Below are 20157 nucleotides of genomic sequence, written 5' to 3'. Positions count from 1 at the left end.
CATTCTCCCACCCACCTGCTGTCTGTGTCTTCCTGTAGATTTTCCACTCCCTTAATTTGCATCTGGCCCAATATGCAAATAAACAGGCATCAGTGTGAGGCATACAATACACAAATAGCCAGACAAGGAGATAGGTGTCGGTTATCTCCTGTCTGCAAGGATCCTCTCCGAATTATGTCACCTTCTGGTAATCTGCCTTAACTCTAAGACCATAAGAACATACTTTTCAATATAGATACATAACTCCTTACATATTATTCGTACATACATTTTTGTAATGATTATTGGTAGAGACCTCACATGCCACTCTTTGTTGAACTGTTATGCAGATATCTGATCCGGGGCTCCCTGTACAACACTATACACCCCTTGTGCACTCTGCCAGTTGGCGTCAAGGGTCCCTGGTCACAGACATTTGTTTCCGGGATCGCTCCATAACATTTTTGAGGTAGACATAGAAGATGTTGTAATGAAGTAGTTTAGGTGAATAACTTATTTCAACAACAAACCTGGATCTAGCTGAGGATATTAACCTAGCGGAGGATACTAACCAAGCAGACTGCGAAAAGCTACAAAGGAATCTCGCAAAACTGGGTGACTGGGCAACAAAATGGCAGATGAAATTCAATGTTGATAAATGCAAAGTAATGCACATTGAAAAGCATAATCCCAACTCTACATATAAAATGATGGGGTCTAAATTAGCTGTTACTTATCAAGAACGAGGTCTTGGAGTCATTGTGGATAATTCTCTGAAAATATCCACTCAGTGTGCAGCAGTAGTTCAAAAAGCAGAGAGAATGTTGGGAATCATTAAGAAAGGGATAGATAATAAAACAGAAAATATCATATTGCCTCTATAAATCCCTGGTGTGCCCACATTTTGAATACTGCATGCAGATGTCTTCGCCCCATCTCAAAAAAAGATGTATTGGAATTGGAAGAGGTTCAGAAAAGGGCAGCAAAAACTATTAGGGGTATGGAGCGGCTTCCATATGAGGAGAGATTAATAAGACTGGGACTTTTCAGCTTGGAAAAGAGATGATGGGGGATATGATAGAGGTGTGTAAAATCATGACTGGTGTGGAGAAAGTAAATATGGAAGTGTTATTTACTCCTCATAACACAAGAACTAGGGGTCACCAAATGAAATTACTAGGCAGCAGGTTTAAAACTAACAAAGGAAGTATTTTTTCACACAATGCACAGTCAATCTGTGGAACTCCTTGCTAGAGGATGTTGTGAAGGCCAAGACTATAACAGGATTTAAAAAAGAACTAGATAAGTTCATGGAGGATAGGTCCATCAACGGCTATTAACCAGGATAGGCAGGGATAGCCTCTGTTTGCCAGAAGCTGGAAATGGGTGATAGGGGATGGATCACTTGATGATTACCTGATCTGTTCATTCCCTCTGGGGCACCTGGCACTGGCCACTGTCAGAAGACAGGATACTAGACAAGATATACCTTTGGTCTGACCCAGTATGGCTGTTCTTATGCATGCATCTCAGACTGCATTAAGATTGTATGGAGAAGACATTGCATGCTATCTGGGATATTTGTACAGGTGGCCGTTTTAAAAAAAAGGATGGGAGTATAAATTGCTTAAGTGAGCAAATGACGTATATTCTTAAATCAAATATCAAATCAGAGTTCTGCTGTGTGCATTCACTTGTTACTAATATCCCTTCTTAGAGACCCTTTCAGAAACAGAGAAACTAACATCACTGCCAATAGGAGCCGCTGCTGCAGCAGCCAAAACATGTACCTTTGGACAGTCTGAGAACTTCCTACAGTTTTGACTAGATTGTCTCTGCTCTGTTATAACTGGCTGTTTGCGCCAAACCCTCCTCCCCCGGCCCCCCAATTGCTTGTAGTGTCTTCACCTCCGCTTCAGGGCACCCCTGTCCATCTTGCCTTTTTCTCCCCTGCCCCTCTCAACCCTTTCTTTTCCATGGCCCCTCTTCCTTGACTTTGCATTTGGTTTGTCACCTCCTAACAGCACCTACCTTAAAAAAAATGTGGAACTAACATTTGCTGGCATCATATTGTGTGTTATACTCCTTCCCGCACCTTAGGTCTGTCTTGCCTATTTAGATTATAAGCCCTTCAAGGCAGCGACTGTCTACTTCTCTCTTTGTGTAGAGTGCCTAGCAGAGCAGGGCCCCATTCTTGATTGGGCCTTAGGCACTAACATAATAAACATGATTAATAATAATATTGCTTCAGAAATGTCTTCAGAGGTACTGTCAAGGACAGGTAGTTGGGCTCAACGTTTTATTTTAACTTCAGTCTTCTGTCTGCTGTCTATATAGGATTCTCTTCCACCCCTTCAAATGCTTTTTTGTGTTGTTTTTCTACCATTTTACCCCCTGTAAATTTGAATGCCAACAGCTCAGTATTTATCAGCGACTTCACATTAACAAGTGTAAAAAGCAGTAATGAAGCTGATTAGTCATTCTGTTATTCAGTGAGTGCTAGCTTTCTTGAAGTAGTCAAGTGGCGGATTCCGAGGAAAACGTTAAAACAATACCCACTGTTTTAGGATTTCTCTTTTACTCTTTCAGGCTGGTTCTATCCAGATGTCTGTTAACATTGCTTGTAGCACATGCGCTTATATAGTAGCCCCATAAAATATCCCAGAGGTAAACTAATTTTTTTTATAGCAAAAGTTATTGGAATGCGTTTCTTCAAAGTCTATGAGAAGTGACTGAAACCATAGTATTTCTGGATTATGTTTATGCAACTGCGTTCAAGTTGCAAATAAATGGGGTTGCATTGATTTTAACTGAGAACAGCATTTGGTCCATTGTTTAGTGTATTGAATAGTGTATTTGGTTACTTATTAAGAGTTTTGTTTTGGAGGTGTAAATCTACTGTCATGAACCGGGCCATTGTCAATGCTCTTGAACAAATGATTTGTGAATTCCGTTAGTACAGTGGAGGTGGAATTCAAACTGCTATGTTAAATCACTTTTAGATGCTAATCTCTTTGATTTATGTAAGTAGAAGTAAATTTAGGTACTGATTTGTATTTTAATACCTGCAGATACATGCAGGTTACATGCTCTGTTACATGCTCGGACTGTTCTGAAGTTTTTGAGGCTGAAGGGTAGTGCTAGTATTTAGGGAAGAATTTCTGACAGACCTAAGTGGATAATCTAGTAAAATGCTATACAATTTTGTCCAAACTAGTTGACTCTGTACTATTTATTTTTAAAAAAAGAGTCATGAGAGATTACATAGTTAAATGGGGATTAACATTTTTAAAATGAGCAGTACTGGGAACATGTCCTGGTCTGCTAACATCTTCTGGCCCTGACATACTGGGAAGAATCAGACCTTAAAATTACATAATTCTGATTACGATCTTTCATGTATTCTAGAAGACACCTACTAGCCAGAGACCAATATGAAAAATAAAATGAGGGGTCACTAATAAAGTCCATGTGCAATACCCTGGTGCGAAGCCCAATCCCATTTGTCCCAGATACTGGGAACGGGGAAAAAAGTGCTGGAATTCCAGTCACCATGCTCTGTCAGCTCAGGTGCCTTCTGCTTCTATATTTGTTTAAGGCTAGTAAGTGTCTGAAAGTCACAAAACGTCCCCATTACTCCTGCCTTTCTCTGCCTGCTGAAAGAGGAAAGTAACCTTTTTCTCTTCCTCCACGGACTTCTGGCTGCTGGAGTTAGGAAGTATGGTAGTCTCTACCCATCCCCTGACCTCTTGGCTGCTATGCATAGCAGGGGATCCCTGCCATTCTACATCTTCCATAGTTTCCAATTTTTGGGTCATCCTCCTCTGTGTACGTGTCTTTGCAGCTGTTCCAGGCTTACTGAAGCACAATGCAGTAAAATTGGTATGACCACAGTGTTGTCATTTTCACTCTGCTGCTGTTTGGGAATGCTGTAGTAGTGGCAGAGACACTGAAATGGTCTTTCTGAACTCAAGAAATGGCACGGTATCATTTCATATTCGGCAAATCACAAACATAAGGGCTAGAAAGTAAAATATTTTTAAATAAAAGCCTAAAATAAGCAAAAACCATTGGTTAGAGCTTGCCCACTTACTGCGCAAAGCTTCCCAACTCACTTCTGCTGAGAAGGTGAGTGGATTTACAAAATCCTGTGCATATTTGTGCTATACTTGTACGTAAATGGGGGAGGGGGGGAAGAAGGAGGAGGAAATTCTTAACATGTCTTCAAACAGTGGAAACTTCAAATAATTGTAGCCATCGTGGGCTGCTACATCCAGCAGTGCTTCAAAAAGGATGTATAATTCAGTAACCACTAACAGGAAAAAATACACATTTTCCACTTTTTTTTACTAATTAATAAATTTATTGAAGACTGATGTGGCTAACTACTGTAATCCTGACCTGAAATTTTTTCAAATGTTTAGCTGAGAGCTAAATTCTGCCAACCTATGTTTATCATTTTTAAAGAAATGGTTCTTCAGTGTCATGTTACGATGATGAGTATTTGTTTTACCTGGCATTCTTCTAATTAATATTTTTAACTGTAATAGTAGGCTGGACATATTAGACTAATCCTGTGTAATTCTTTTCCAGCTTCACTGAGTAACATACTCTGTTTGGGAGAGAGATTCCCCTGGCTTTGTAATCACTGAGTATGAGGCTCTGTCAAGGATACATACCTTTGAAGAAAAAGAAATTGCTATATTTACCTGTAATAGGAGTACTCTGAAGGTCATTTCCTCTGTACATCTACATTTTTCCCTCCTAGCTCCCCATGAGTTAGGTGGGGGTTTTTTATTCCTTTGATACTTATAAAAGTTCTGTTGAAAAGGAACTGGCAGTTAACAGCTGAGATGTGCTATGTATATTTATATATCCATCCGCCTGGGCATGAGGCATGTGCGTGGACTGCCTCACTGTCAGAGGATGTTAAACTACACTGTGCTAGCCAGTCAGCTTTCAAGGTCATGAGACCCCAAGAGTACAGATTTATAGTGGAACCTTCCTTTAGAGAATTGCGTTTACAGGTAGGTAATTTTCCCTTTAAAATTGCTAATGAGCCAAAGTCTGCATTTTTTATATAGACTACTTACTACATTTAGATAAAAATATTTTGTGGTCTTGAGCCTCCAACCCTCTTCTTGGTTGGAGCATTAAAATATGGTCAGAACAGTCATTCAAAAACCAGTTACTATATAGTTTCACAGGGCATTGCAAAGAACAGAGAAAGTAGAAAATGACCCTCTTTACATGCATTAAAATATTTACTCTTACATTTCTGCCTTTTAAATGAAACTTCAAATCTGAGATTGGTGTTTTTATTTTAAATGTTCGGAACTCAAATCATATTAATGTGTTAGTAAACATGTCTGATTTCAGCAGATCTTGCTTATGCTGCGTGTGTGGATAAGTATACATACAGACACACACAGGTTCATGATACAACAAATACGAGAATTTTTAACTTATTTTAGTACTTAAGTGCGCTAAGGTGCAGGGCAAGCCTCTCTTTTTCCGATTTTTTGTATGGAATAAAACAATGGCAAAAAGCCAATGTGTTAAACTACTGGAAAAAAGTATCTAGTTACTCCTGCTGATGAGTTCAAACAAGTTTAAAACAACCTGATGGTGCAGGCCTCTCTTTGATACATTAATGCTTAGGGTTGATTGACAGCAGTGGAAGTTTTATTTTAGTACCTGTTAGGCAGTAGACATTTTGGGGTGTACTCTTTAAACTGCTGGATCAATGTTGAAACTTTACTGGGTTTATTTAGCACTTGGCCACACAAGTCTCAAATGTTTAAATACACAGCTATCACAGTAAATATATAGAAAATGGTATACCTTAGCCTTATTTACTATTATATGTTTTGGTGTTTGAATCTTAATATTGCATATTTTTTCCAAATGCCTATTACTTATATCGAAAATATCTGATTACAAGGATACATTTCTCATTGCTTAAGTCAGATATGAAACATTTGTAAAGAAACATCCCAGTGATGGGGAAAATTCTAAGAAAGCAAATCTGTGATGGGGAAAAAACAAATGTTCTGAGGACAGGACCAATAGTTAATAGTGGCTAGATTACCCCATTCTGAGAGCACACTAAAGGGAGTGGTTACGTAGGTGGTAGATATCGAACTGTGTTGAATACTTAGCTTCAACTGAATTGTTAACACCATGTCTTCATTTGCAGGAACCTAATCATAGGTTGTCTGCTTATCTTTACATTCTAGATCTTCCATATTTTTTTGCTTGCAGTTCTCGCTGTCTTGTCATTACTCTGTCAGTACTTCTGGCCAAAGGAAATGTAGCCTTCTCAAGGGTATAGTATAGTCAATGTTGCTGATTAAATCACAGGACCTAGACTTTTCAAATCAGTGCAGCTTTCCTTCTCTTGAAAACCCAGCTCAGAAAATATTGTAACCTTCCCTAGGTAAAGGGGGTACTAAAGATTATTTCCCAGACAAGGCCTACCATTTATTTTATTAATGCTCATCATGTTCACTTAGTCTGTTAATGATTAAATTTGTAAAAAAGGAGGACCTAGGAGAACTGCATATACCATATACTCTACAGTCCTACATGAAAATACAGTTAAATGTCAAAATATGGTCTTACACATTTCAGTTTTTAGCTCACTTCTTTATATAGTTGATTCAAAAGATTTACAGCAGTGTACCCCAAAGCTTTTCCTAAATTTTCATTTGGGTCACCTTATTTATTGAATGTAATTGATATGTACAATGTACACAATATTGACTGTTTTGTTTGAAAAACTATCACAGATAGCTAAGTTTTTATACGGTACATGTAACAGTGATCAGTGTGGTATAGCTAGTATCAGAGCTACACAGTTATAATGTCAAAAATTGTTGAAAACGCTGCTTCTACTGATTGATTATACTGTGTACCTCGTGCTGGGAAGTGTTTTACTATTTTTAATCTCAGACCATATCTTAAGGATTGGTCGTTTCTGGAAAGAGCCCTAGGTTCACAAGATGTTGACACTGGAGATTGGGGGCAGGAGGGTTCAGTTTTGGCTTGAAGACGCACACCTGAATTTGGTGCATAAACAAATGTGCCTGTAATTTTTTCCCCTCAAACATTTACCTTTTCATCGCTAAGAAAAAAGCCATGCACTGGGAGAACCTTTTGAGTATGGGAATGCATATGAGCATTCTCAGCATCCCTCTGCTCTGTCTCCTATGTAGAAGCAAGGAGGATTACAAAGTAGAGCACGGTTACCCAGGCCAGTTGTGCAGTCCCCTGGTTTTGGTTGATATTTTGATACCTTTTCTAGGTATTTAGATTTGTTATTTCCATCTTTGCTACTGTCTTTTACTGTGGCTTAGGATGAGTAACTATGGCCAGAATTTATCAAACTTGGATGCCAAAAGGTAGGTATTTAAAGATTTTCAGTTACCTAAACATCTTCAGTTCCAACCTGATGCAGTTCTTTTAAAGAGCAATGACTTCAGTGGGAGTTGTGCATGCTCAGTAACTCTGAAATTGTGGGTACATTCATAAATAGCTTATAGAGTTAACATATTAATCTATTTGTAAGCATGTTACAGACGTGTAGTACAAATAATGAGCACAACAGAAGATGTTATAATTGATTAGAAGCAACCTGTTGGGCTCCTTAACAATTTAAAATAATTGATTAGCCATTTATTAAAATACCTAATAATTTATTAACCTTTTAGAACCTAACTTTTCCCCTTAATACACTCTGACCAAATTATTATTTTTACTTATTATCTATATGTGGCTATTGGAGAATTCTGACTTCAGAATGTTCATTATTCAAATTCAGAATATTAGAAACATTATTATTATTTTGTAACATTTAAACTAACAGCAATTTATAATGTTTTTGTAGCAAAGTAGGTGACTGAGAAGCACTAAAACTCATTTGTTTTCATGCTAATTTTTGGAGCTACAAGGTTAGTTGTAGATAGGAATAGTTCCAGTAATCCCCCCTGCTCTCCTGCAGGGGGTGCTATATGTTTTGGCTTTTGTAAATTTCTTGGATGAAAGCCTGCCTTTCATTTTGGTGCTTTGCTGGTCCAAGTCATTGTATTTTGCAGAATGCAAAGTGAACCTTCCCAATGTCTTTTATCAAGTTGAATTGTGCAGCATACATCATGCTTGGAGCAAAATGGTATGGTCTGGCAGGGAAAGGCATATGGAGAAAGAAGCAATCTGCAGTGCCTTTTGTGAAGTGTCCTTAAAGAGACACCATCAACTTAAAAAAATCACCTTATTCTGAATTTTTTTAGTTACTACAGTAGAACCTCAGAGTTACAAACACCAGAGTTACAAACTGACCAATCAACCACACACCTCATTTGGAACAGAAAGTATGCAATCAGGCAGCAGCAGAGACCGGGGGGGGGGAGGGGGGGGAAAATCAAATACAGTACAGTACTGTGTTAAACGTAAGCTACTAAAAAAATAAAGGGAAAGCAGCATTTTTCTTCTGCATGGTAAAGTTTCAAAGCTGTATTAAGTCAATGTTCAGTTGTAAACTTTTGAAAGAACCACCATAATGTTTTGTTCCGAGTTACAAACATTTCCAAGTTACGAACAACCTCCATTTCCGAGGTGTTCATAATTCTCGGGTTCTACTGTATTGATAGGAGTAACACCAATGATTACAATAAATGAAAGAGAAACATTTTCCACTACTTTTCAATTTCCTCTGTGCACTTCACAGCACTTTCTTTTGTAGTCAGTTTCCCTGTTTGTCGTGTATAAATGACTTCCTGCTGTGTGCGTTTGTTTTCCACACAACAGACGAGAAGAAAAACTTATAAAATTAAGAAATATGATTGCAAAAATTGACAGGGAGATTCAGGGTATGGTGTGGTACCTGAAACGACTTCTTTGGTTTTTTTTGTTTTAAATTGAATAGATTTCAACATAATGTCCCTTAAAAAATCTGCATATACCATAGTGGGGGGTTTTCTTATTTGGGGTTTCTGGATGCTACTGTAATAGAAATAATAAATAAGCAGGCTAATCATCACTCTAATCGCTCTACTTGCATGTTGCATCTCTTTTCCTGTCTCTTTTCTTATGTCCTGTCCTTTTTTATTTTTAAGCTCTTTCGGACCAGAGGAACGTGTGGTGGGAAAGTACTTACCACATTGTGTGGCTATTACCACAATACAAATAGTAAATATTTATCCAGTAGATAGCATAGCCCAGCCAACTTGTGACACATTCTTCAACACAATATCATTACCATCTCTTGGTATCTTTTGACTCATTATATCCTAAACATAAGTCTCAGTTATGAAAAGCTATTTGTAAATCTGTAAACAAAAGTAAAATAGGATATATTTTCTTTAGCCATGTTTTTCACTTACACTGTCAATTTATGATGAAGATAGGTGAATTACAGGCCAGACATTTGAGGCAGATCCAGCAATCCTTTGTAAAACTACTCTCCTGTTGAGGAAAATTAGTTTTACTAACCTCAGCTGAAGCCAGCTTATTGTTACGGCCCTACTGAATTCATGGTCCATTTTGTTCAATTTCACAGTCATAGAATTTTAAAAATCATAAATTTCATGATTCAGCTATTTAAATCTGAAATTTCACAGTGTTGTCATTGTAGCAGTCCTGATCCAAAAAGGAGTTTGGGTGGGGAGGGGTGGGGGTTCACAAGATTATTCTGTACCCTTACTTCTGTGGTAGCGCTGCCTTCAGAGCTGGGCAGCTGGTGGCTGCTAGCCAGGAGCCCAGCTCTGAAGGCGGAACCGATGCCAGCAGCAGCACAAAAGTAAAGATGGTATGGTATGGTATGGTATTGCCACCTTACTTCTATGTTCCCCCCCTGCAGAGCTGGGCCCTCAGTCAGCAGCTGCCACTCTGCGGCCACCCAGCTCTGAAGGCAGCAGCATAGAAGTAAGCGTGGCATAGTATGGTATTGCCACTCTTACTTCTGTGCTGCTGCTGGCTGGGTGCTGCCTTCAGAGCTGGGCACCTGGCCAAAAGCTGCTGCTCTCCAGCCACCCAGCTTTGAAGTACAGAAGTAAGGGTGGCAATACCGTGACACCCCCCCGACCCCCACAAATAACCCTGCGACCCGACCCCCCCCCCCCCGGCAACTCCCTTTTGGGTCAGGACCCGCAATTTGAGAAATGCTGGTCTCCCCCATTATATCTGTATAGTATAGGGTAAAAGCACTCAAAAGACCAGATTTCATGGGGGAGAGACCAGATTTCAAGGTCCGTGACGCATTTTTCATGGCTGTGAATTTGGTAGGGCCCTACTTATTGTGGATCGTAATTGAGTAGATGTGTTCCTAATTCCCCACAAACTTATTTCATCTGGATTCATTTTTCTCAAAAATCACCACAGTGCTAGGCTGTAAGAATCAAATTAACAGCAGACATAAGTTAAGGGAGTAGATGATCAGCTGCTCTTCATTTCTTAATAAGCATAGCTTTCATTTTTTTTAAGGCAAACAAGATAGCTTAAGAAGTTTCAGCAGTGCTTTGAGAATAGTTAATGTAAATAAATGGTTAATTTAATGGTGACTGAATCTATTTTAATATAGAGTCCAAGTGGGCACAATACCACCAGTCCCGTGGCTTTCTCAGGTTTGTATTGTCTTTTGGGTACCTAACAGGTAAAATACGTTCTCCATCAGTGTGGCTTTATAATATACAACTGTTCTGGCTGTATTGCTGATACTAATTTGAATTAATGTACTTAGCACAGCAGCTGACCAGCTTTCATAGTTACCTTTGCTGACTTACAGGGTTGTGCTGTATCATTTGTACAGATGAAAACAGTGCCTTCCCTGAAGAGCTCACAGTCTAACATGACTCCTTTGTCAACTTTCTTCAAATATTCAAAGCTCAAAATAAAAATATTGAACTACCAAGTAAAGTCATATTAAACTTAAAACATGCTGCACCTGAAGAGTAAATCTCAACATGCACTTGCTTGCCTTACTCAATTAGCTTCTTTGGTCAAGGGTCAAATATTTAAAAAATGCACTTCGCTACTAAAACCCGATTTCTTCTTTTTAAAACCTGTTCGGTGTCTGTTGTCATGTACTCGGTCAAGGAGGATAGGCCACTGGGTCAACAGTTACCTACCATTTTATTCTCTGACTTGGGGCATGAATCTTTCTGTTTATATATGTCTTGGCTAACAGCTGTGACACTGGCTTCTCTTACAATTTAACACTTTTGAAAAAAAATCCTAAAATTTAAAAAGCTTCCTTTTCTTACTGCTAATTTTTAAATTAGTTAAGTTCTGACTGCATCATTTGGAGCACTTCCTATAAATAAAGTTATGTATGCATTTTCTCTCTAAGCTCTTTCAGTGATTTAAAACTTTCTCAGAATATTACCTCTGGGATGATATTTGCTTGGGATTTTTTTTTAATCTAGAGCAAAAGTTGTGCAGCCATTGTCCAGTTTGCAGAGTGTGGAAAAAAACTACACTTTTTAAATTAAAAAATTGTTTCGCAGACTTAGAACAACTCTAGCACCTCAACAGGAAGTTGTTGAAATTTGAAATTTCATAATGATGATAGTCTACAGGCAGTAAAACTCTCAATATAAACATCGGTATATGAAGACTCTTTTTACAAATGTATTCATCATGCTCTGATCCTGCAGTTGATGGAGTGCAGGTGGACTCCTGTGCTTGTACAGAGTCCCATTAAAGGCAGTTGCAGGATTGGGGCTTTTATACACCACTTTTAAGTGTCCACAACTTTAAAAAGTGGGGGGAATTAAGAACTGTGTCTAGCCATAGCAAACATGACTTTGCCTGCTTATGCCTACACATTGCAACATGCAGGATATGCAAAGTTATCTACAGTTCTGAGATCTCTTCATAACAATTTGACTGAGCCACTGTGAATTGAGAAGGGAATGTTATACTGAACTGAAAGTTCTTAAGAATGCTGAAAACTAAACTTTTTGGGAAAACGTTTTAAGGAGGAAGGATGGTCTTGTGGCTAAAACAATGGACTGTGACTTAGGAGGTATGGGTTCAGTCCCAGTTCTGCTCTAGACTTCAGTTGTTACCTTCTTATATTGCTTTCCTTCAGAGGAAAAGAGGTACTCAGAGGGGCTGTATAAATAGCTGGACTCAGGAATCTTGACCAGATATTCAAACTTGTGTGCACCTGTGCCTAACTATGGATTTCAGATCCTACTTTGAACATTTTGTTTCTAATGTGTGGAATGCTTGTGTAATGTTCTTGTTTAAGATTGATTTATAATTCTGCTCAGTAGACCAGTTTTACCTGATTGATATATAAATTTGCACAGTTCTCAAAACATTAGCTGAACTACAATGAAAAACGAGTTGATTTAGATAAATTGAATAATGGAAGAAATATAAAATACATTTTTTCAAAGGCATAGAAAGAGCGCAACCCTTTGTTTTTGTTCCACTTTCTGCCTTTAATATGACTAATATAGCTGCTATTAATAGCGATCAGGTAACCCACACCAACATTGACACGTATACCAAGTTCGGGCACATATGAGATTAAATATTTCTGAGATGGAAATTCTGAATTTTAAATAGAACACAAGGCTGAAGTAAGTGGCAAATGGCCTGTGGGATATAAACAAACCTAAATTACGTTTGCTTGCCAAGTAGTGATCATAGACAAAATACATGCATCGACTTGTCAGTATCAAACATGAGCATAGAATGGCTGGAACAAAGCAGGAAGATTCTCAAAGGAACAACTGGGTACATTTCTCACTAGGAGATTTTTTTTAACATGATTTTAAAACTCTCTACAAAAGTATAAACAAGTGTGATGGGCATACCAAAGAACCTGCAATGCCTTCATGTGGAAAACATTTGCAATATTGAATCCCTGGTTGAAATCCCAAATTAAAATTTCACTTTCATTTTGTCACCAGTTTTTCTAGCTTGTATGGGTTGATCATCTGTTGTGCTAAAATGTTTTTCTTTCATCATGGTCATGGCGCTTCTGTTTTTTTGACTTGTAGAATACAACTGAATCTGCAGGAGCAGCTGAGACCTTGGCTGATGTACCTGAACATGTGCTTAAAGGACTTCCTGAGGAAGTGAGGCTTTTCCCATCTGCTGTTGACAAGACACGGCTTGGTAAGTGCTGTAACTGTGAAGAGATAACGGAGAAATTAGAGGACAAAAATATCACATTCTGGCAGCTATGGAAAGTGAAGCATTAAAGTAACAAAGAAATGGTGCAGTCAGCGTGAGTTTCCCCATTCCTCAAAGAAAAAACAAACGGGAAGGAAACTAAAATGTGGTGGGAAGTTAAAATAAAACAAAGCTTGAATTATGAAAATGCTTGTTAAAGACAAAGATTGCAATTGTGTAGCAATGAGATTTTGAGTTTGTAGTGGAAAAAAGCCTTTTTTTTATGCTTGCTTGTTCTCCTGCATCATGCATTTTTATCAGATCAGAAGTGACGTTTAATAGGTATCTAGTGTTCCACCAGTTAAACTTACGCTGGAAAATTCTTCATAATCTAGAGTTATGATTTTCCTCTCTGTTGCTTGTGAGTCCTTCTCCACAGTCTCCCTATTGGACACTTTCTACTTGTACCACTGGTTTTTACATAGGAACTCAGATAAGTTTTTCACTTTTATTGTAACAACTTGGTTCCCAGATGGAGAGTAAAGGCAAACTTCTGTTGAGCTTATGATGAATGATCCACAGTGACCTGGCTAGCAAGGTCTCAGTGAGAATGATCTGTCACTGCACTTCTTCCACAGACCATGCTTGTCTGCACTGAATTGAACATCAGAATACAAATCGGAGTTAAAATTGAGCTTTTTGCTTCTTAGCTTTATTAAGAAATACTGTTACATCACTAGGCTGAATCTCCTTCACTCACTGCTCGTTTACCTGCTCCACAGCTTAATTTTTTGCTGGTAGTTCTGTGCAGTCATCTTGCGGTTTCCATCCAAATCCCTTTCTTGCTCTCTGATGATCACAATCACAGCTCTTTGACTTCAGCCTTCAAGGAGGGATTCACTGCAGACCTGGAAAATACCACACAAGACTGGCTTCCTTGCCACAGATATTTTCCATGATATGGCATAAAACATGCAGTCTCCTTGGATATTCAGCAGCTGGTAGAGTACAATGGAGAAGTGTTTTGAGAGAGGGCAAATTTGATAGCAGAAATACTTCACCATGTAGTTGCACTAATGCCTTTCAAAGAGGTAAAGTTTCCATTATTAGCTTTGATGGAGCTTGTTCTATAGGGTAGGGAATTTGTGCAGAAAGCTAGCAGCTTGAGATAGAATTTGAAATGTAATTGGAAATGAAAGACTTCAGTACCAATTAAATTGTAAGCTGTTTGGATCAGAGACAGTGCTTTCCAATAGGACCCTGATCCTAATAGAGGTTACGAAGTACAGCAGTACAAATAATAAATAATGCTTTGGACTGATTAAGTGACCTGTTGATCTTTAAAGTACAAGAGGACTTTTATGATAACCTGCTAATGGAAAAATATTAGAATCCATTTTGAAGACTCTCTTGCTTTTCCAATCTGAGACAAGGAAATACATTGCTGAAAATATAAACAGGGTCTAATTAGAAATGTCATGCCTTGAGTTGTGTTAGATTTAGGGGGAAAAACATAGAAACTTTCATTGGTTATGAAGGTTATATTAAGTGTTCACTGAAAATGAAAAGTTTGGTAAAAGTATTTTTAAAGCAAGTATTAAATTGTCAATGAAATCAAAATGTTTTATCTTTGTAGACCAACAGGTATGTACCTACCAGAGGTTAATTGTCTGTGCATGGAGCTTGTCTTTTAATTCTAGTGAAGGATGGATGGTTTTAAGAATTAAAGTTGCCTGAAACACATAAGTTTTGTGTGTCCATATATAATTAATTTTCTTATTATAAAACATGAACCTTTACTTATAATTTGACAGCTTTTCAGAGTAAGATGTTTTGAAAAGATCAAAGTTCTGTTAAGGTTTGTGGATAATAAGTTAAGGGCCGAACATGTAGATTTTGAACAAATCTTAATTAAATTTTCTCTTTAGCTATACTATTAAATACCACCTAAGAACTTCTGTATGCATTTCATTTGCCTTTCTTCCATTATTATATGTAAAGCAGGTGAAAATGCATTTTTCCTAGAACTGTCCTCCAATAACTTCATAAGTTGTTCTTTAACAAGTTAAACAACCCTACATAGTAGCTGACATATCGGTCTTTACTAACTATATTAAAAAAAAAAGACACCAAGATAATATAGTAAGGCAGCAGTTCTCAATCAGGGGTTCAGGGCCCCCTAGGGGGCCTTGAGCAGGTTTCAGGGGGGCCTCCAAGCAGGGCCAGCATTAAACTCGCTGGGGCCCAGGGCAGAAAGCTGAAGCCCCAGTCCCTGAGCCCTGCCACCCAGGGCTGAAGCTGAAGCCTGAGCAATGTAGCTTCGTGGGGGGCTCTGTGGCATGGTGCCCCAGGTAATTGCCCTGCTTGCTATCCCCTAATGCCAGAACTGGCTTTTATATGCAGAAAACCAGTTATTGTGAGACAGGTGGGCCATGGAGGTTTTAAAACATGTTGGGGGTGTGTGTGGGGGGGGGCGGGGGTGGGAGCACTCAGAAAGAAAAAGTTTGAGAACCTCTGTAGTAAGGTATTGTGAATATGATCAGATAAACAGGAGGGATTGGAGAGATCACCTTTACCTTACTGTATAAAGACTGGGATAATGGATACAATAGAAAACGGGAAAATGCCTGAGTTCAGTATATGGTATTAAATAGAGAGTTATCTTCCTTTCCCTTTTGTCAGTCGTACATTAAAACACTGGGATAAATTACTGTAGTGTAATTCCAAAGTTCACTCCACTGACGTCAGTGTAGTTGCTTTAGATTTTCACTGGTATAATTGTATGCAGAATTTGACTTTATATCTGTAACAAAGATAGCATTTGGTTTTTATTCTGAACTGGTCTGAGACAATGGAAGTTGTTGCAAGGGTGTGTGGGCTGTCTGTATATCATCAGCTGAATAGTGTGCTTAACTGAAACAGTGCAGAAAATGGTTTGACAAACTGTTTGTGTAGCTTTATAGAAACTTACCATAAAATCGTGCATACAGCAGTATGGGGATTCAATGCTTTTACCTGGTGACGTGATACGAAGGATTCAAAACAAAATTTTTTAGATAAGTACTATTTTTCATCGTTCTGAAATAAATTCTGCAATTCTGCCTACGTTACAAATTCTATTGCTTTAATGAGATAGAGATGATATCATGCTGGGAGGGTGGGGTCCGGAATATCGCCTCTTTTGCTTCATTTCCTTCATAAGACCACCTCTTGTCCTCTTCACCATCCCAACAGTTGATCAGTTAGGACATTCCAGCTAGTAGTCTCCAGATTGAACTCTGGTCAGGTAGAGATGCTGTTCTCATTTGTAAGTAAGGAAACTGGTCTGTAATTCGCTTGCCATTTCTTTGGTTCAGCAAATATGGAGTTTATTCATCTGTAAGGTCTATAAATTTACTCAAGTCTTTCATGGGTAAGTTTCTTTTCTGGGCTCATAGTTGGCTTTGTAAGTTGACTTTGAGTAAATTTTTATTTCTTTTGGTATTGCAAATGCTCCCTGAAGATAGTTGGCATGTATTTTGATAATTTATGAAATTTGAAATGTTTAAGAAAGCTATTTGTCAGAAATAAAGTAGACTAATTACAGTTACTGATTTAACTCTCCAGGTGTCTGGGCAACAAAGTCAATTTTAAAAGGCAAAAAATTCGGACCATTTGTTGGTGACAAGAAAAAAAGATCCCAAGTTAAGAGCAATGTATACATGTGGGAGGTAAGAAACAGCTGGTAAAGGAAGTAGCCAGCTATAGTTAAGTGATTATTTTCTATTTGACATTTAATTTTTTCCCAGACGTTATAGATATTGATCATTGTGTATGATTATTTAAATCAGAACTATTTCCTTTTCAGAAAATACAGTTAGTTGAAACTACAGATCAGACTGTGCAATTGTTTTGAATTACACAGCTAAAACCCTGCCATTGTCATTGATAAAATATTAAGTAGATGTTTTGTAAAGCAATATGAAGTATGTTAAGCACTGCTACTTGGCCCCAACTTCCTGCAAAAATGGTCTGTTGCTGATCAGGCTTGGCTTCAGATGGCTTGATCCTGCAAGGTACTGCACTTCAACTCTCACTGAAGTCAGTGGAAGTGAAAGGAGCTTCGCATCTCTCAGGAGGGGTTTGGCACCTCACATGATTTCTCTCTTACAGCATAAAACATTTACTTGCAATTTTCAGGAAAACTCAACTACTGAAGTACCATCTGTGCAGCTCCATTTTGACATTTGTCAAAGCAGTATGATCAGACTTGTTTTGAAATGATATAAATGCGTAAAAAGGAGGAAGCATTTGTCACTGTAAATAAAATAGCATAACTACAAAATCCTATTATAATTTTAGATAAATTAGTATTTTTAAAATGTATATTTGACATTTAACACTTTTCTCCAAGTAGATGCAGCATATGCAGCTTAAATGGGATAAAGCCGTGTTACGTTATTTTTTTTGCTGCTCCATTTATTCTAATATTTCTAATATCTGTAAATTTGAAATCTGTTTTAGAACTGCAGAACGGCTTTTTTGTCAAAAACAAATAGCGAAATCCAGCATAGTCTCGCAGCCTGAAGGAAGAATATCACAAAATACTCCTGTCTTGTAAAAATCAGAATACCTTGATTCAATATGTTTAAACTGTATATCTGTTCCTTTGATAATAAATTATACTGGTGCACAAATGCTGTGTTATGGAAGAATACCTATGGATAAAAACATCATAGAATGCTTTACAGACCATTAGTCTGAGTAGCAATTTACACCGTAAGAATAGACATACTGGGTCAGACCAATGGTCCATCTAGCCCAGTATCCCGTCTTTTAACAGTGGCTAATGCCAGATATTTCAGAGGGAATGAACTGAACAGGGAAATTATTGAGTGATCCATCCCTTGTTGTGCAATCCTATCTTGGCAGTCAGAGGCTAAGGGACATCAAGAGTATGGGGTGTGTCCCTAACCATCTTGGCTAACAGCCATTGATGTACCTATCCTCCATGAACTTATCTAAGGATTTCATTTTTGATTCCTGTTAGTTTGGACCTTCACAACATCCCCTGGTAATGAGAAATAATGTTTATCATTGTACAAAAAGGAATTAATTTGAACACTATGTAACTTAAAGCACAGACCTCAGACGTGTGTGGCTGTCTTCGTGTAATGTATCACATAGTACTTTCAGAAGAACTCAGATATTTGTACAACAGGATGTAGAGGAATTTAAAGAATTCCAAATAATTTTAAATCATCTTTCATTTGAAGATAATGTAGCAGTGTATAGAATATTCAGAGTGCACATTTCTGTGCTCGTTTGTTTCACCATTTTGGGTAAATGTGACTAAAAGCTATCTGCACTTCAAATCCCTCCGTCTTCATGAAGGTGATAATTTAGGGACTTGTAATAGATCTATTAATAGATAGTAGGAAGTAATAAGATCATTGAAAGGTGTGGATGGGTCCATGGGAGGCATTAAAAGTATATTTTTGGAGAAAAGCTATCTTGAAATTTTAGACTAGTGGGCAAACTGGAAAGTAGGAACAGCAATTTTAAAGTACAATATGCAGCTGTAATCTCTCAATAGTAACGATGAGAATTTATTAAACAATGAACAATAGAAATCCATGCTAAAAGTAAACCTAGGCTCTGAAAAGAGATTTTTCTGTTTAGTAGTGTTTTTAAATTAGAAGGCTAGTTTGGTGACTGTACAAAGGATTAAAATACAATATGGAAATCTGTAATCTTCCCCAGAGTCTCAAGGTAAGAGGTAGATCTACAACATGAATACCTTCTGTAGGAAATTTTGTGGTGGGAAATTACCAGATAAGCACTGTAGCTCCATTAAAAGCCATTCTGTTTGCTATAACAGTCTTACATGCTAAAATTATTTTAGGGGACACTTTGGTTTGTTCGTTTTTCAAGTAGTTCATAACTATTCAAGTCTGAGTTTCATTTTGGCAAGAAGACAGAGTTAAGACTGCTGTAGAGGGAAAGGGTAAGAAACAGTTCATTATACTGCCCTAAAGAGTTTATAAACTGGTTAGACTGTGCAACGCGTGGGTGTTACAAACAAACTGGAAGAGTTGGGGGGAGGCTGGGTAACAGTGATAGTAACACATTATTTAGTAGACATGCTATGTGCACATTTTACAGATTTCAAGAAACAGATTTTAATGATATCTGTTGGCCACCTGCCAACAGTAATCCCTGTTGGCCACCTGCCAAATAAAATAAAACAAACTATGAAGCACTGTGTACACACATGCATACACACACACATCAAGCTGGTTGTTGAACCCTGGCACAGAAATGGACCTAGAATGGTAATTTCCCATAAAAGCAAACTAACAGCCAGTAAAATAAGAATCAAAATAATTCAAGTAGAATGCCTGATAAGCCATCAAGTGCCTCTAGACATTACAAGAGGATACTACAATGCAGTGTATCTCAGGCTTAGATCTAGTACAAGTACAGTTAACAAGATGAAATCAGTCAGGTAAATTATTTACCTCAGCTGCACGTTTTTTTTTCTCTGTAGTGCATAGTGAAAGTTCATACAGCAAAAACCTCTTACACCAAGTAAATTACCAATTCTATTTGACAATTACATCTTGTATTAATTTGATGTTTCTGAACCACTTGTTGTAAAGTGATCTGCTTTGCAATGCAGGTAATAAAAGGGTTGAGGGTCAGTTACAGCTTGCTTTAGTACTGGTTTAGCAGTTGAAAAATGTAGGCTGAAAAGAGATTTGTAATCTGCAGCAGTTCGCCCCCATACTCATATTTACCAACTCTTACATCTGAAAACCATTCTAGCATCTTAACTCAAACAAGATAAATTGTGAAAGAGGGTGCTGCTCAGTAGTGGATCTTTAAGAAAGAAACTAAAGTAATCTGGAGAAAGGGTGAGACCCTTGAAGTCAGTATCTCCACCTAGTTAATAATTAGCAAACTTCAGGCGAAGTGGGCATTTCTGAATCAGCTCTGTATGGTATAGCTCTGTGTCTGTATGCTCAGAGCCTGGTTGAAGAAAGATTGTACATGTTTTCCTTTCTTGGAGGA

At 37.9% G+C, this 20157-nt stretch overlaps 1 protein-coding gene across 6 annotated transcripts in view; it reads left to right on the top strand.

Moving 5' to 3' along the window:
* Positions 1-20157, top strand: part of PRDM2 (PR/SET domain 2) — a 118389-nt gene that overhangs the window by 18961 nt on the left and 79271 nt on the right. For 5 of the 6 annotated variants that reach the window (XM_074933946.1, XM_074933952.1, XM_074933947.1 and 2 more), the window contains 2 exons: positions 12990-13107; positions 16711-16814. In XM_074933946.1, coding sequence (XP_074790047.1) covers positions 12990-13107; positions 16711-16814 — 222 coding nt within the window. Of the gene's footprint in view, positions 1-10555; positions 10599-12989; positions 13108-16710; positions 16815-20157 lie in introns of all 6 variants that reach the window. The other variant, XM_074933951.1, reaches the window with a different exon arrangement.

The sequence above is a fragment of the Natator depressus genome, chromosome 18 (assembly GCF_965152275.1).
Source record: "Natator depressus isolate rNatDep1 chromosome 18, rNatDep2.hap1, whole genome shotgun sequence".
In the NCBI taxonomy this organism is placed as follows: domain Eukaryota; kingdom Metazoa; phylum Chordata; order Testudines; family Cheloniidae; genus Natator; species Natator depressus.
The sequence above is the reverse complement of the archived record's forward strand: the minus strand, read 5'-3'. Positions and strand labels throughout refer to the sequence as shown.